The sequence below is a fragment of the Symphalangus syndactylus genome, chromosome 19 (assembly GCF_028878055.3).
Source record: "Symphalangus syndactylus isolate Jambi chromosome 19, NHGRI_mSymSyn1-v2.1_pri, whole genome shotgun sequence".
Taxonomy (NCBI): domain Eukaryota; kingdom Metazoa; phylum Chordata; class Mammalia; order Primates; family Hylobatidae; genus Symphalangus; species Symphalangus syndactylus.
The window spans coordinates 39,787,140-39,802,867 of NC_072434.2; the positions used below are offsets into that span (position 1 = coordinate 39,787,140).

Sequence of the window (15,728 nt, forward strand, 5' to 3'; positions counted from 1 at the left end):
TCAGCTACTTGGGAGGCTGAGGCAGGAGGATCACTTGTGCAGTAGAGTTTGAGGCTGCAGTAAGCATTGATCATGCTACCGCATTCCAGCCTGGGCAACAGAGCGAGACCCTGTCTCTTTGTTGTTGTTGTTGTTGTTGTTTGTTTGTTTTTTTGACCCTGTCTCTTAAAAGAAAAAGATAATAAGAAGAAGCACAAGCCAGGCGTGGTGGCTCATGCCTGTAATCCCAGCACTTTGGGAGGCCAAGGTGGGTGGATCACCTGAGGTCAGGAGTTTGAGACCAGCCTCAACATGGAGAAACCCCATCTCTACTGAGAACACAAAATTAGCCGGGCGTGGTGGTGCATGCCTGTAATCCCAGCTACTTGGGAGGCTGAGGCAGGAGAATCGCTTGAACCTGGGAGGCGGAGGTTGCAGTGAGCCGAGATCATGCCATTGCACTCCAGCCTGGGCAACCAGAGCGAAACTCCGTCTCAAAAAAAAAAGAAAGAATAAGAAGCACAAAGACAAGACGGAGGACAAAAACAAGGAAACTAGAGGAATTTGAAGCTTCTGACACCTACAGCTATAGTACCTATTAAACACAACCTGGCCAGATTAATATAAAACCTCACACTAAAGACCTTTTAACCTGTTCTGTTACCTGATTTGTCATGTTGGGCTTTGAACAAGAAATTATAAGGCATGCTAAAAGGCAAGAAAAAAAAACAGTTCAGAGAAACAAAGCAAATATCACAAAGAGACTCAGGTGTGATTTTGGAATTCATCAGTCAGAGAATTTAAAATTCATCAATAGCTGGGATACATGATCTATTGTGGGAAGAAATAATTAATGAGTTTAAAGATTTGTCAATAGAAACTTCCCAAACTGCAATGCAAAGAAAAAAGAATGAAAGAAACTGAAGAGAACATTTAAGAACTGTGGGACAGTTTCAAAAGGTGTTAACATATGTGTAATTGTAATACCAGAAGAAGAAGGAAGAGCAAATGGATCAGAAGAAATACTTGAATTAATAATGATGAGAATTTTCCAAAATTAAATACAGACACAAAACCACAGATCCATAAAGCTCAGAGAACACCAAACAGGATAAATATCAAAGAATCAACACCTACGCATATCATATTTAAACTGCATAAAACGACAAATAAAGAAAAAATATCTTTAAGGAAGCCAAAGTTAAAAACCCACATTACCTACTATAGTGAACAAGAATTTCTCAGAAGGAACTATGAAAATAAGATGAGAGTGGAGAGAAACATTCAAAATGTTGAAAGAACCACCAAACTAGAATTCTGTATCTAGTGAAATTATTCTTCAAATGTGAGCAAGAAATACTTGCTCAGACAAAACAAAACAAACAAACAAAACTGAGAGTTTATCATTAGTAGGCCTGTTCTGCAAGAAAGGTTAAAGGAAGTTCTTCAGGGAGAAGAAAAATGACAAAAACTCATGTCTACATATAATAAGGAACAATGTGGGAGAAGGAATAAAGGTAAAATAAATTATTTTATTATTATTATTATTATTTTATTTATTTATTTTTCTGAGACAGGGTCTTGCCCTGTCACCCAGGCTGGAGTGCAGTGACGTGATCATGGTTCACTGCAGCCTCGACTTCCCAGGCTCAAGTGATCCTCTCACTTCAGTTTTCTGAGTAGCTGAGACCACAGGTGTGTGCTACCATGCCTGGCTAATGTTTTTATTTTTATTTTTGTGGAGACAGGGTCTCACTATATTGCCCTGGCTGATCTCAAACTCCTGGGCTCAAGTGATCCTCCCACCTTGACCTCCAAAGTGCTGAGATTACGGGTGTGACCCACTGTGTCCAGCCTCTATTTTTCTTATTGTTGATTGATCTAAAAGATAGCTATTTAACATAATAGTAGTAATGATTCATTAAGTAATTAAAGCTTATGGATTACTGAAATAAATGAAACAATATCATAAAAGATGGGAGGATAGAATTGGAATGTTCTGTTATATGGTATCTGCATGACATGTGAAGTAGTATAGTGTTATTTGAAAGTGGACTTAAGTTAGTTAAAAATATATGTTGCAATCTCTAGGGCAAATATTAATTTTTTTCTAAAAAGAAGTATAATTGATTTAAGAGAGTAGATACAATGGAACAAAATAAAATGCTAAATTAAAACTAGAAGAGGCAGGGCCAGGTGTGGTGGCTCATACCTGTAATCCCAGCATTTTGGGAGGCCAAGGTGGGCGGATCACCTGAGGTCAGGAGTCCAGACCAGCCTGATGAAACCCTATCTCTACTAAAGATACAAAAATTAGCCAGGTGTGGTGGTGCATGCCTGTAATCCCAGCTACTCAGGAGGCTGAGACACAAGAATCACTTGAATCTATGAGGTGGAGGTTGCAGTAAGCTGAGATCATGCCACTGCACTCCAGCCTGGGTGACAGAATAAGACTCTGTCTCAAAAAAAAAACAACAACAACAACAAAAACAAAACAAAACAAAAAAGCAACCAAAACGCTAGAAGAGGCAGAAAAGGAAAGGGAAAAAGGAAACAAAGGACAAGTGCAACCTCTGTATTAATAGAAACCAGCTACAATATAGTAAATGTTAATTATGTCAAAATAACTGTAAATGTAAATGGTCTTAATAAAAAAGCAGAGATTATGAAAATGGATTTAAGAAAACAATATCCAACTATATGTGATCTGTAAGAAACCCACTTTATAAAGGTTCAGATATGTTCAAAGTAAAGGGATGGGGAAAGATATTTCATGCTCATGCTAATTAATAAAAATCTGGTGTGGCTATATTAATTTCAGATGAAGCAGCCTTTAAGAACTAGGACAATTATCAGGGACAAAAAGGGATATTTCATGATGATAAAGGGTTTGGTTCTCCAGGAAGATGTAACAATTCCTTACCGTTCCTATTCACCTTCATACTAGAAGTTTTAAATAATGCAATAAGACAAGAAAAAGAAACAAAATGTCTACGGACTGGAAAAGAAGAAATAAAACTATCTTTATTTGCAGATGACATAATTGTCTATGTAGAAAATCCCAAAGAATCAAAAAGGAACAAAACTCCTGAAACCAATAAATGAGTATAGCAAGTTTACAGGAAGCAAGGTTAATATTCAAAAATCAACTGCTTTTTTATATACCAGCAGTGAACAATTTATTTTAAATTTTAAAAATTATTGACAATAGAACCAAAAATGTGAAATACTTAGGTATATACCTAACAAAATATAGGACCTATAATGCAGAAAGCTACAATACACTGATGAAAATAAATGGAGAGATATCTTATGTTCTTGGGTTGGAAGACCCAATATTTTCAAAATGTCAGTTCTTCCCAACTTGATCTGTAGATCCAGTGCAATCCCAGTGAAATTCATAGCAAAATATTTTGTAGAGATTGGCAAACTGTTTCTAAAAGTCACGGGAAAGGCAGGAAACCTAGAATAGCCAAAAAGTAGAATGACTCATACTACTCGATTTTAAGACTTACTATGAAGCTGTAGTAATCAAGACAGTATGGTATAGGTGAAAGAATAGATTAATGGAAGAGACAGATAGATCAGTGGAAGGAAATAGAGTCCATAAATAGAGTCCTTATATAGTCCAGATTAGAGAGTCCATAAGATCCACACATAGAGTAGACTGACTTGACAAAGGGCAAAAGAAATGTAATAGAAAAAGGATATCTTCTTCAACAAATGGTGCTGGAATAATTGAATATCTATATCCAAAAACGTGAACCTAGATACAGACCTTTCACAAAAATTCACTCAAAGTGGTCCATAAACCTAAACGTAAAACTCAAAACCATAAGACTCATAGGAAATTATAGATATTCTTGTGTTTGGCAGTGGGTTTTTAGGTACCACAACAATACTTTATGTTCTGTGACAGAAAAAAGTCATAAGTTGGACTTTGTTAAAATTGAAAAGTGCTCTGAAAAATACACTATTTAGAGAATGAAGAAACTAGCCACAGATTAGGAGCAAATATTTGCATAATGCATATCTGATAGACTTGTATCTAAAATATACAAAGAGGTCATAAAACTCAAACATAACAACCTAATTAAAAATAGGCAAAGATCTGAATAGACATCTTACCGAAGAAGATATACAGACAGCAAAAAAGCATATAAAGAGATGCTCAACTTCATTTTTCATTAGTATGTTGCAGATTAAAACAGCAATGAGGTGCCATTACATACCTATTAGAAATGGCTAAAATCCAAAAAGCTGATAATATTAATTGCTACTGAGAATGTTGAGCAAAGGAACTCTTATTCTTTTTTGGCTAGAATGCAAAATGGTACTGCCTCTTTAGAGCACTGTTTGGCAGTTTCTTACAAAGTGAAACATAGTTTAACCATAGGACTCAGCAGTTGCAATCCTACTTGGTATTCACCCAATTAATTTGAAAACTTAGGTCCACATAAAAACCTACACTGAAATAAAAAGGATTACAAAGGAATAGTATAAATAAGCCAACAAATTAGATAACTTAGAATAAATGAACAGATGCCTAGTAAGACACAATCTACCAAAAATGGTTCAAGCAGAAACGTAAATTCTGACTGGCTCTATAACAAGTTAAGTAGATTGAATTAGCAAATGAAAAACTACTCACAAAGGAAAGTCAAGGACTAGATGTCTTCACTGGTGAATTGTGACACACGTTTAAAGAAGAATCAACACTAATTCTTCAAAAACTCTTCCAGAAAATGAAAGGTAACAATTTCCCAACTCATTCTGTCAGACCAATATATTACTCTGAATCCAAAAGCAAAGACATCACAAGAAAAGAAAACCTACACGAATATCACTAATGAATATAGATACAAAATCCTCAAGAAAATACTAACGAATGGAGTCCGGCGACATATAAACAGATCAGACACTATGACTAAGGTGAGATTTATCCCAGGAATCCAATGTTGTTTTAAAATATGAAAATCAATCAGTATAATACATAATATTAATAGAATAAAAAAACAAGACACACAGTCATCTCAATAGACACAGAAAAATCATATGACAAATTAACACCCTTTCATGATAAACACTCTAAAAAAAACTTGGAATAGAAGGCATTTTCCTCAACCTGTTTAAGGCTATCTATGAAAAACTCACAGCTAGAGTCATCATTTTTTGTGGTGAAAGAATAGATGTTTTTCCCCCTACAATCAGGAGCATGATAAGGATATTTACTCTTGCCACTTTTATTCAAATTGTACTGGAGATTGTAGCCAGAGCAATTAGACAAGAAAAAGAAATAAAAAGCATACAGATTGGAAAGGAAGAAGTAAAATTATCTCTATTCACAGATGACATGGTCTTGTATATAGAAAATCCTATAATGAAATATTACTCAGCAATATAAAGAAGTAAATTGCTGGCCAGGTGAGGTGGCTCATGCCTGTAATCCCAGCACTTTGGAAGGCTGAGGCAGGCAGATCACAAGGTCAGGAGTTCGAGACCAGCCTGACCAACGTGGTGAAACCCCGTCTCTACTAAAAATACAAAAATTAGCCAGGCGTGGTGGTGTGTGCCTGAAATCCCAGCTACTCAGGAGGCTGAGGCAGGAGAATTGCTCGAACCTGGGAGGCAGAGGTTGCAGTGAGCTGAGATCACGCCACTGCACTCCAGCTTGGGTGACAGAGTGAGACTCTGTTTCAAAAAAAAAAAAAAAAAGAAGTAAATTGCTAACACACAATAACAATAACATGGATGGATCTCAAAAATAGGCTGAGTGAAAAAAGCAGACACAAAAGAATGCATAGTATATTATTCCACTTTAAAATTCCATTGAGAGGCTGAGCAGGATGGCTCACGCCTGTAATCCCAGCACTTTGGGAGGCTGAAGTGGGCAGATCACCTGAGGTCAAGAGTTCGAGACAAGCCTGGCCAATATGGCAAAACTCCATCTCTAATAAAAATACAAAAATTAGCAAGGCATGGTGGCGCAGGCCAGTTGTCCCAGCTACTTGGGAGGCTGAGGCAGGAGAATCGTTTGAACCCAGGAGGCAGAGGTTGCAGTGAGCTGAGATCGTGCTGCTGAGATCATGCCACTGCATTCCAGCCTTGGCAACAGAGCGAGACTCCGACTCAAATAAATAAATAAATAAATAAATAATTAAAATTCCATAAAGAGTTCCTAGAAAGGTGTGGAGCAACAGGAATTCTCACTTATTGCTGGTGGGAATACAAAATGGTATAGTCACTTTGGAAGACAGTTTAGAAGTTCCTTACAAAACTAAAGATGCTCTTATCATATGATCCAGCTATCATGTTCCTTGATAATTACCCACGAGTTGGAAACTTATGTTCACACAAAAACCTGCACATGGTTGTTTATAGCAGCTTTATTCATAATTGCTGAAACTTGGAAGCAACCAAAATGTCCTTCAGCAGGTGAATATATAAATTGTGGTACACCCAGACAAGGAATGTTATTCAGCACTAAAAAGAAAAGACCTGTCAAGCCATGACAAGACATGGAAGAAACTTAAATGCATATTACTAAGTGAAAGAAGCCAATCTGAAAAGGCTACATACTGTATGACTCCAACTATATGACATTCTGGAAAGACAAAATTGTGGAGGCAGTGAAAAAAAAAAAAAATTCAGTGGTTCCCAAGTATTAAGGGAGAGGCAGAGAGAGCATAGAGAATTCTTAGGGCAGTGAAACTCTTCTGTCTTCTGTATTATACTATAATGGTGGCTACATGTCATTATACATTTGTCCAAACTCCTATAATGGACAACATCAAGAGTCAACTCTGATGTAAACTATGGACTTTGGGTGATAATGATGTGTCAATATAGGTTCATCGGTTGTAATGAGTGTACCACTCTGGTGCCAGATGTTGATAGTGGGGCAGGTTGTGTGTGCAGGGGGAACAAGGGATACACAGGAACTCTCTTCCTTTTGCTCAACTTTGCTGAAAATCTGAAACTGCTCTGAAAAATAAAGCCTATTAAGAAAAATTTGAAGAAAGGGACATACCTAATGACAGAAAGCAGACCAGTGTTTGTTCAGGACTGCAAAGATGCATGAGGAAACTTTTCAGTGTGATGGAAAGTGTTTATATCTTTATTATTGTGATTGAGTTAAAAGCATATCTACATTTGTGAAATCTCATGGAATAGTTCACTTAAAATGAATACCTTTTATGTAAATTATACCTTAATAAACTTGACTAAAAACACCTATATATACCTTTGATTTTAAAACTAAGATAGCATGATAAACTACTGTGGTTTCCTGAATGTTTAGGATGTCTTACTTTTGGAGCAGCTAATTAACTGGTATATAGCAAAAAAAAAAAAAGTACGAATGGTTCCCCGTTTCTCAAGATCAAGACCACTTGCTTAAATAGATATAAAAATGCTGAGTGGGTTTGATTTTGAAATGTTTAATGAAACTTTTGGAGGATACTTATATATGTTTAAATTCAGTTTTTAATAACTTGCATATAAAATTATTAGAAAGTTTCCTGAAATCATAAGTTTTACAAAAATATATAATAATTGAGATACAGCTCAAAAATATTGGTATGGGCCAGGCTCATGCCTGTAATCCTAGCACTTGGGGAGGCCAAGGTGGGAGGATTGCTTGAGGCCAGGAGTTCAAGACCAGCTTGGGCAATGTAATGAGACCCTGCCTCTTAAAAAAAAAAAAAAAAAAGCCAGGCAAGGTGGCACATGCCTGTAGTCCTAGCTACTGGGGAGGCCGAGGTGGGAGGATTGCTCGAGCCCACGAGGTCAAGGCTGCAGTAAGCCATAATTGCACCACTGCACTCCAGGGCAAGACCCTGTCTTTAATAAAAAATATATATATATACATATATATATGTATATATATATATACACACTTCAGGGCAAGACTCTGTCTTTAATAAAAAAAAAATATATATATATACACACACACACACACACACACTAAAGCCACATCCTCTTAGCATAAAGCAATAATCAAAGTGCTGCAGAGAATGCAAAAGATTATACTGAAGAGATTACTGGTAAATCCATATCTACTGGAAAAAGAGTGTCCCTTTTGGCGGACAGTAATGATAAAAGCCAACAGTTATACTGAAACTTTTTATCTGACTTTCTGTTGAAGACACTTAAATGATAGAGATAGGAAACAGGAAACATAAAGAAAAACAGGAAGAAGAGAAAGAACTAATTAGAAGTGCTGAATAGCAAACAATATAAAAACAACTAAGAGAGAAGCTGGAACAGTTCTGCTGGGAGGCCAACAGCCAACAATTTTATGGAGATAATATCCTTTGAAACAAAATGATATGTTATTTGAACCTAGTATCTAAAATTAGGCATATTCGAAAATATTCTGATGCCTCCTGTCTCAGGCATAACCCATCTTTGTGTGAGTCTACAACTCAATGGATTATGAAAGTACACCCAGGAAATTTTTCTACTGTATTGGAAGGTTGAGATAGCTGAGGCAATGGTTGCAGAGGGTTGCATGCAGATTTCCAGGTACTATCAATTAAAATGAAAATATTTTAGCGTTTAAGGATTTAAACATGCAGTTATCTAAAAGATCTGCTCTCAAGTTGCTCATTGCTCTCAAGGAACTTATAATTGATGAAAACTATTTCTCAAAGATGCTTAGTACCAAGTTTTTATTTACAAGTAAGGACAAGGTCAGTCTTTTTCATGTTAATTTAATTATAACTAAATATTTTCAACTATAGAGTTCATGGACCTTTCTTTCCAAGAATTCTGAGGCGTAGGAAAGGAAAAAGAGAATTTGGAAAGACTATAACACATATTGTAGCAAAAGTGATGACTACTGAAATGGTAAGAAATAAACTATTCTTATTTGTTATTTAAGTATTAGCTGTGTATAATCGGAAAAGAAGCTCCCTGAGGGTGGAGTCCTTGTCTAATTATTAATGCCTTATTTTCTCAACTACCTCCAGCTCAGTTATTCCCATATAATAGATACTAAATAAATAAATGGTGACAACTATTTACTGAGTACTAACCTTGTAGCCAGGTACTATGTTAGTTGCTATGGTGAAGATGAGACATAAACATGAGAAAGACTGCATTTAGGGGAGACAAAATGTTGATCCAGACCCACAGTCTTCCTTCTTCACACATTTGAAAACTTCAAGCATGGTGGAAATATGGACACAAGTATATAGGCAATTACAATTATGACACAGAATGATAAATGCTATGATAAGGGTATGTACAGGGTACATGTAGGATGGGTACATAAGACAGAATTAGGAGTCTGGAAATGCTGGATAGAAGAAATAACTCAGCTGAATCCTGAAGGATGAATATAAATTTATCGAGCTCAAGAACAAACAAATGTTCTAAGCAAAGAGCAAATATTTTCATTTCAGTTGACCTCTCAGTAGCATTTCAAAGCTCTCTCATTGAAATAATCTCTTTCATTGTTTTATGTTAGTATACTTTCCTAGTTTTCATTCTCTCTAGTTACTTTTTTTCTCCTGTCCTCTAAATGCTTGGTACTTGTCTTTTTTACGCACTATATTATCCCGAAGTGATTTAGCTAACCTTCGCCCATAACTTCACTTATATATACAGGTACTTTTCCAGAATGTATTTGCATAGCCCAAACTTTTGCTCTAAGCCCCAAACCTATGTGTCCAACTGCCTATTGCTTATGACCACTTAATTGTCTCACCAGTACATCAATTAATTGTCTGCAATTAATTTCATAATCTTATCCCGTTGACTTGCTTTCATTCTGGAGTTCTCTGTTTCAATAAATGGTACCATCATCTACTTGGTTGCTAATAACAATTTTCTGGGAGTTATCTTGTTCATATTTCTCATCACTTTCATACACACTCACTTTTTTCCTTCACTCACCCCACATCCTGGGATAAGCTGTGTTGTTTCCTCTGCCAGCTGAGCCACTGTTCATCCTTCAGGTCTTGATTTAAATATTTCCACAGGAAAAGGCTTTCTCAACCTTTCATAATACATTAGACTGCTGTATACAATTATAGTACCTTGTATTTTTCCCTATTGGCACTTTCCTTTATCATGACTACATTTAACACTTTTGTGGCTATTTAATGTCTGTCTCTTTCACTAGTATGTGAGCTTCGTGAGAGCAAAGAGTATTTACCACTCATCCAGTCACCTAGTATGATTCTTGGTACACGGTAGGTGCCCAGCAATTTTTGGTGAATGAATAAATTAATGTATGTGACAAGAGAGGTTAGTACATATAAGGAACTGAAAGAAGGCCACCAAGGCTGGTGGTTAACATCTAAGAGAGTGATGAAAGATAAAGCTGGCATATTAGACAGTCTTGTCTGCTATTCTACCAATTTTTATTCTTTTCAACAAAATTTAATTTTCCTTTTAATTACTTATTGGAGCATATTATTCAATCATGTTGATTATTCTACCAACATCTTTATAAACACCTTTTAAAACATCTTTTTAAAAAGGTATAAATCTTGCTTTTATCCTCAGCTTTATTTTGTCATTTTTATTTTTACTTCTCCTTTTCACTTTTAAATAGGTCCTGGCTTTATTCACTTTCTTATATGACAGAAATTTCTATGATTTTTTTTGTTCAGTGCTTTGCAATCCTGTTTTCATTTGTGTAGTTATACCTAAACTTTGGAGGCCAGAATAATTAGAGGGAGACTACTGTGAGGAGAAAGTATCATCAGCTTCCACTTTACTTAGACCTTGGATTTTAGATTTACTTTTGAGGTTCATGAAATATTATAGTTTGATAGTAGTATAGCTGTGCATATAAGCTTTTTTTTTTTTTTTTTTTTGAGACGGAGTCTCGCTCTGTCGCCCAGGCTGGAGTTCAGTGGCGCAATCTCGGCTCACTGCAAGCTCCATCTCCTGGGTTCCTCCCGAGTAGCTGGGACTACAGGCGCCCGCCACTACGCCCGGCTAATTTTTTGTATTTTTAGTGGAGACGGGGTTTCACCCCGTTAGCCAGGATGGTCTCGATTTCCTGACCTCGTGATCTGCCCTCCTCAGCCTCCCAAAGTGCTGGGATTACAGGCGTGAGCCACCACGCCCGGCTGCTGTGCATATAAGTTTTAACAATTTCTTCATCTTTGAAGGTTTTTGACTGAGAATTCTTGTTCTATACCCACCCCTTAGAAGCAGTTTATTCATGCCCATCATCTTATGTTGGTAATCTTTATAAGCAGTGCAGTGGAAAGGCATGGACTTTGTAGTTAAGTACCCAATGTTCAAATACCCTATCTGAGACCACTTAATAAGTAATCTTAGGCAAAGCGCATAACCTCTAAGCCTCAATTTCCTTACTTGTAGAATGCTTTAAAAAGAGAGAGAGAAAAAAAAAATATATATGTGTATATATATAGTGTTGTGTATATATATACATATACATATATATACTGTGCTAGTTAAAAGCATGGGCTCTAAAGACAAATTGCCTGGATTCTTGGTTTTGCCACTTACTAGTTAGGTGATTTTCAGCCAATTATTTAACCCATCTGTACTTTAGTTTCTCATATGTAAAATTGGGATAATAATCCTATGTTCCATATTTATAGAGTTGTTGTAAAGATTAAATGAGTTTATATTTGTAATATGCTCAGAATAATGCCCAGCACATAGTAAGTGCTCAATAAATGTTTACCACTTGTTTCAGTTTCTGAACTAAAGTTGAACATTAGTCATTCTCCCCGATCTAGGAGAAACAGTGGTATCCCCATTGTGTATCAAAGGCCTTTATCCTCTTGTTGATCACAGGCTGTTCCTTCTTTCAATCTGGGGATGGTATATTGTGATGTTGGAGAACACAGACTTTAAGATCATAAAAACCTGGATTTGATTCACAGTTTTGCTTCTTAATATTTCTATGAGATTAAACAAATTACATGGTTTCTCTTATTTCCTCATCTGTAAAAGAGAATAATGAAGTCTGTCCCATAGAGTGTTAGGCTTAAGTGAAATAATTTATATAAATCTTTTAGCAAAATGCCTAGCACATAAATAAATGTCAACTGATATTATTATTACTATTTTGCAGTTTATATCCCAATAGTATAGTCATCATTTTTGCCAGATTTTTCCTGAAGTGCTACAGAAGGTGATAACCACGTCTGAAAATATACAAAGTACAAAGAAGAATTTAATCAGTTTTCTTCCATCTGTACTGCTGATTCTGTTGCCATCTGCCTCCTCAGAGACAGTGTGCTCTCGGTTATTCCTTCTTTCTTTTTGTATCTTTTTTCCTTTCTTAAAAAACTTGAGGTGAAATTTACATAGCAAAATTAACTGTTTTAAAGTGACATTCAGTGACATTTAGTAGAGTCACAATGCTGTGTACATCTGTCTGGTTCCCAACCATTTTCATTACCCAAAACCAGAACCCCATGCCTCCATTTCCCCTTTCCCCCACCTCCTGACAACCAACCATCTGCTATCTCTGTAGATTTATGATTCTGGATATTTCATATAAATGGAATCATAAAATATCTGACCTTTATGTCTGGCTTCTTTCATCTAGCATGATGTTTTTAAGGTTCATCCACATTGTAGCATTTATCAGTACTTCATTCATTTTTCTGGCTGAATAATATCCCATTGTATGTATATACAACGATCTGCTTATATATTCATCAGTTGGTGGATATCTGAGTTGTTTCTGCCTTTTGACTATTAGGGAAAGTGGGGCTGTGAACATCTGTATACAAGAGTTTGTCTGACTACCTGTTTTCGATTCTTTGGGGTATATACCTAAGACTAGAATTACTGGGTCATATGTGCAACTTTATGAGGAATTGCCAAACTGTTTTCCACAGGGACTGAAACATTTCACATTGTCATCTGCAAAGTATTAGAGTTCCAATTTCTCCAGTCCTCACCAAAACTTTTGTCTTTTTTTATTATTTATTTTTTATCTTTCTTTTATTTTTAAAATTACAGTGATCCTAGTGAGTGTGAAGTGGTATTTCATTGTAGTTTTGATTTTCATTTATCTAATGACTAATGATGTTGAAGATGTTGAACATCGTTCCATGGACTTGTTGGCCATTTGTTTATCTTCCTTGGAGTAACATCTATTAAATTCATATCCCATTTTGTAATTGGGTTGTCTTCTTGTTATTGACTATAAGAGTAATTTATATATTCTGAATACTAGACTTATTAGATATATGCTCTGCAAATTTTTACCCCCCATTCCTTAGGCCTTTTCACTTCCTTTTGTGCTCTTTATTGCCACTTAGGGGATGCTAGGAGCATTGCCTGCCCGTGATCACTGTCATTGCCATTAACCTTATTCACTATTTAATACGCGATCCCTCTTCCTTCCCCTCTTTCTTTTTTCCCTTCTTTCCTTCCTTTCCTTCTCTTCCTTCCTTTCCTTCCCTTCCTTCCCTTGCTCCCCTTCCTTCCTTTCCTTCCTTCCTTTCCTTCTTTCTTTCTTTCTCTTTCTTTCTTTCTTTCTTTCTTTCTTTCTTTCTTTCTTTCTTTTTTCTTTCTTTCTTCCTTCCTTCCTTCCTTCCTTCCTTCCTTCCTTCCGTCTCTCTCCCTTTCCTTCCTTCCTTCCTTCCTTCCTTCCTTCCTTCCTTCCTCCCTCCCTTCCTCCCTCCCTCCCCCACCTCCCTCCCTCCCCCACCTCCCTCTATTTCTCTCTTTCTTTCTTTTGTACTTGGATCGGAATAGCACTGAATCTCTACATTGCTTTGGGCAGCATGGTCATTTTAACAACATTGATTCTTTTGGCGGGGCGCGGTGGCTCACACCTGTAATCCCAGCACTTTGGAAGGCCAAGGAGGGCTGATCACAAGGTCAGGAGATCAAGACCATCCTGGCTGACAAGGTGAAACCCCGTCTCTACTAAAAATACAAAAAATTAGCCGGGCATTGTAGCGGGCGCCTGTAGTCCCAGCTACTCGGGAGGCTGAGGCAGGAGAATGGCATGAACCCAGGAGGCGGAGCTTGCAGTGAGCAGAGATCGCGCCATTGCACTCCAGCCTGGGCGGCAGAGCCAGACTCCGTCTCAAAAAAAAAAAAAAAAACAAAAAAAAACCTGTCTTGATTCTTCTTATTCTTGAGCATGGAATGTTTTTCCATTTTTTTGTGTTGTCTCTTAATTCTTTCAACAGCATTTTGTAGATCTGCAATTCTTATTGTAGAGCTTTTTCACTTCTCTCTTTAGCTGTATTCCTAGATATTTTATTTTGTGTGTGTGGCTATTGTGAATGGGATTGTGTTCTTGATTTAGTTCTTCAGCTTGGACATTGTTGGTGTATAGAAATGCTATGGATTTTTGTACATTGATTTTCGTATCCTGAAACTTTGCTAAAGTTGTTTATCAGATCTAGAAACTTTTGGGTAGAGGCTATGGGGTTTTCTAGATATAAAATCATATAGTCTCTAAAGAGATAATTTGACTTCCCCTCTTCCTATTTGGATGCCTTTTATTTCTGTCTTTTGCCTGATTGTCTTTTACCTGATTGCTCCAGTACTGTGTTGAATAGAAGTGGTAAGAGTGGGTATCATTGTCTTGTTTTTCAAGGGGAACGCTTCCAGCTTTTGCCCATTCAGTATGATGTTGGCTGTGGGTTTGTCATAGATGGCTTTTGTTATCTTGAGGTATATTCCTTAAGTGCCTAGCTTGTTGAGAGTTTTTAAGATGAATAGATGTTGAATTTATAGAAAGCCTTTTCAGCATCTGTTGAGATGATCATGTGGTTTTTGCTTTTAGTTCTGTTTGTGTGCTGAATCACATTTATTGATTTTTGTATGTTGAACCAACCTTGCATAAAGCTAATGTTATCATGGTGGATTAGCTTTTTGACTAATGGCCACTTAGGTCATTGATGTGCTACGAGATTCAGTTTGTTAATATTTTGTTGAGGATATTTGCATCTGTGTTCATTAGGAATATTGGCTTGAAGTTTAATTTTTTTGATGCTTCTGCCAGGTTTTGGTATCAGAATCATGCTGGCCTTGAAAAATGAGTTAGGGAGGAGTCCTTCCTCCTCAATGTTTTGGAATAGTTTCAGTAGGATTGGTAGCAACTTTTATACATCTGGTAGAATTCAGCTGTAAATTTGTCTCATTCAGGGCTTTTTCTGATTGGTAGGTAGGCTCTTTATTACCGATTCAGTTTTGGAACTCATTATTAGTCTGTTTAGGGTTTCAGTTTCTTCCTGGTTCAATCTTGGGAGATTGTATGTTTGCAGGAATTCATCCATTTCCTTCAGATTTTCTAGTTTTTGTGCATAGAGATGTTTGTAATAGCCTCTGAGGGTTTTTTTGTATTTCTGTGGTGTCAGTAGTAATGACCTTTTTGTTGTTTCTGGTTGTGTTTATTTGGATATTGTCTCTTAGTCTAGCTGGCAGTCTATCTTATTTATTCTTTCAAAAAACAAAGGTTTTGTTGATCTTTTGTATAGTTTTTCACATCTCAAATTCATTCAGTTCAGCTCTAATTTTGGTTATTTTTCTTCTTCCGGCTTTGGGATTGGTTTATTCTTATTTTTCTAGTTTCTCCAGGTGTGATGTTAGGTTGTCAATTTGAGATCTTTCTAACCTTTTGATGTGAGCGATTAGCAGAATAAACTCCTCTTAACACTACTTTAGCTGTGTCTCAGAGTTTCTGGTATGTTATATCCTTGTTCTCATTAGTTTCAAAGAATTTTTTGATTTTTTGATTTCTGCGTTAATTTCATGACCCAAAAGTCATTCAGGAGCAGATT

General features: G+C 36.5%; 1 protein-coding gene across 3 annotated transcripts in view; it reads left to right on the forward strand.

The window, feature by feature from the left end:
* SHCBP1L (SHC binding and spindle associated 1 like) overlaps positions 1-15,728 on the forward strand; it is a 54,436-nt gene that overhangs the window by 15,408 nt on the left and 23,300 nt on the right. For all 3 annotated transcript variants that reach the window (XM_055234572.2, XM_055234571.2, XM_055234573.2), the window contains exon 6: positions 8,724-8,829. In XM_055234572.2, coding sequence (XP_055090547.1) covers positions 8,724-8,829 — 106 coding nt within the window. The remainder of the gene's footprint in view (positions 1-8,723; positions 8,830-15,728) is intronic.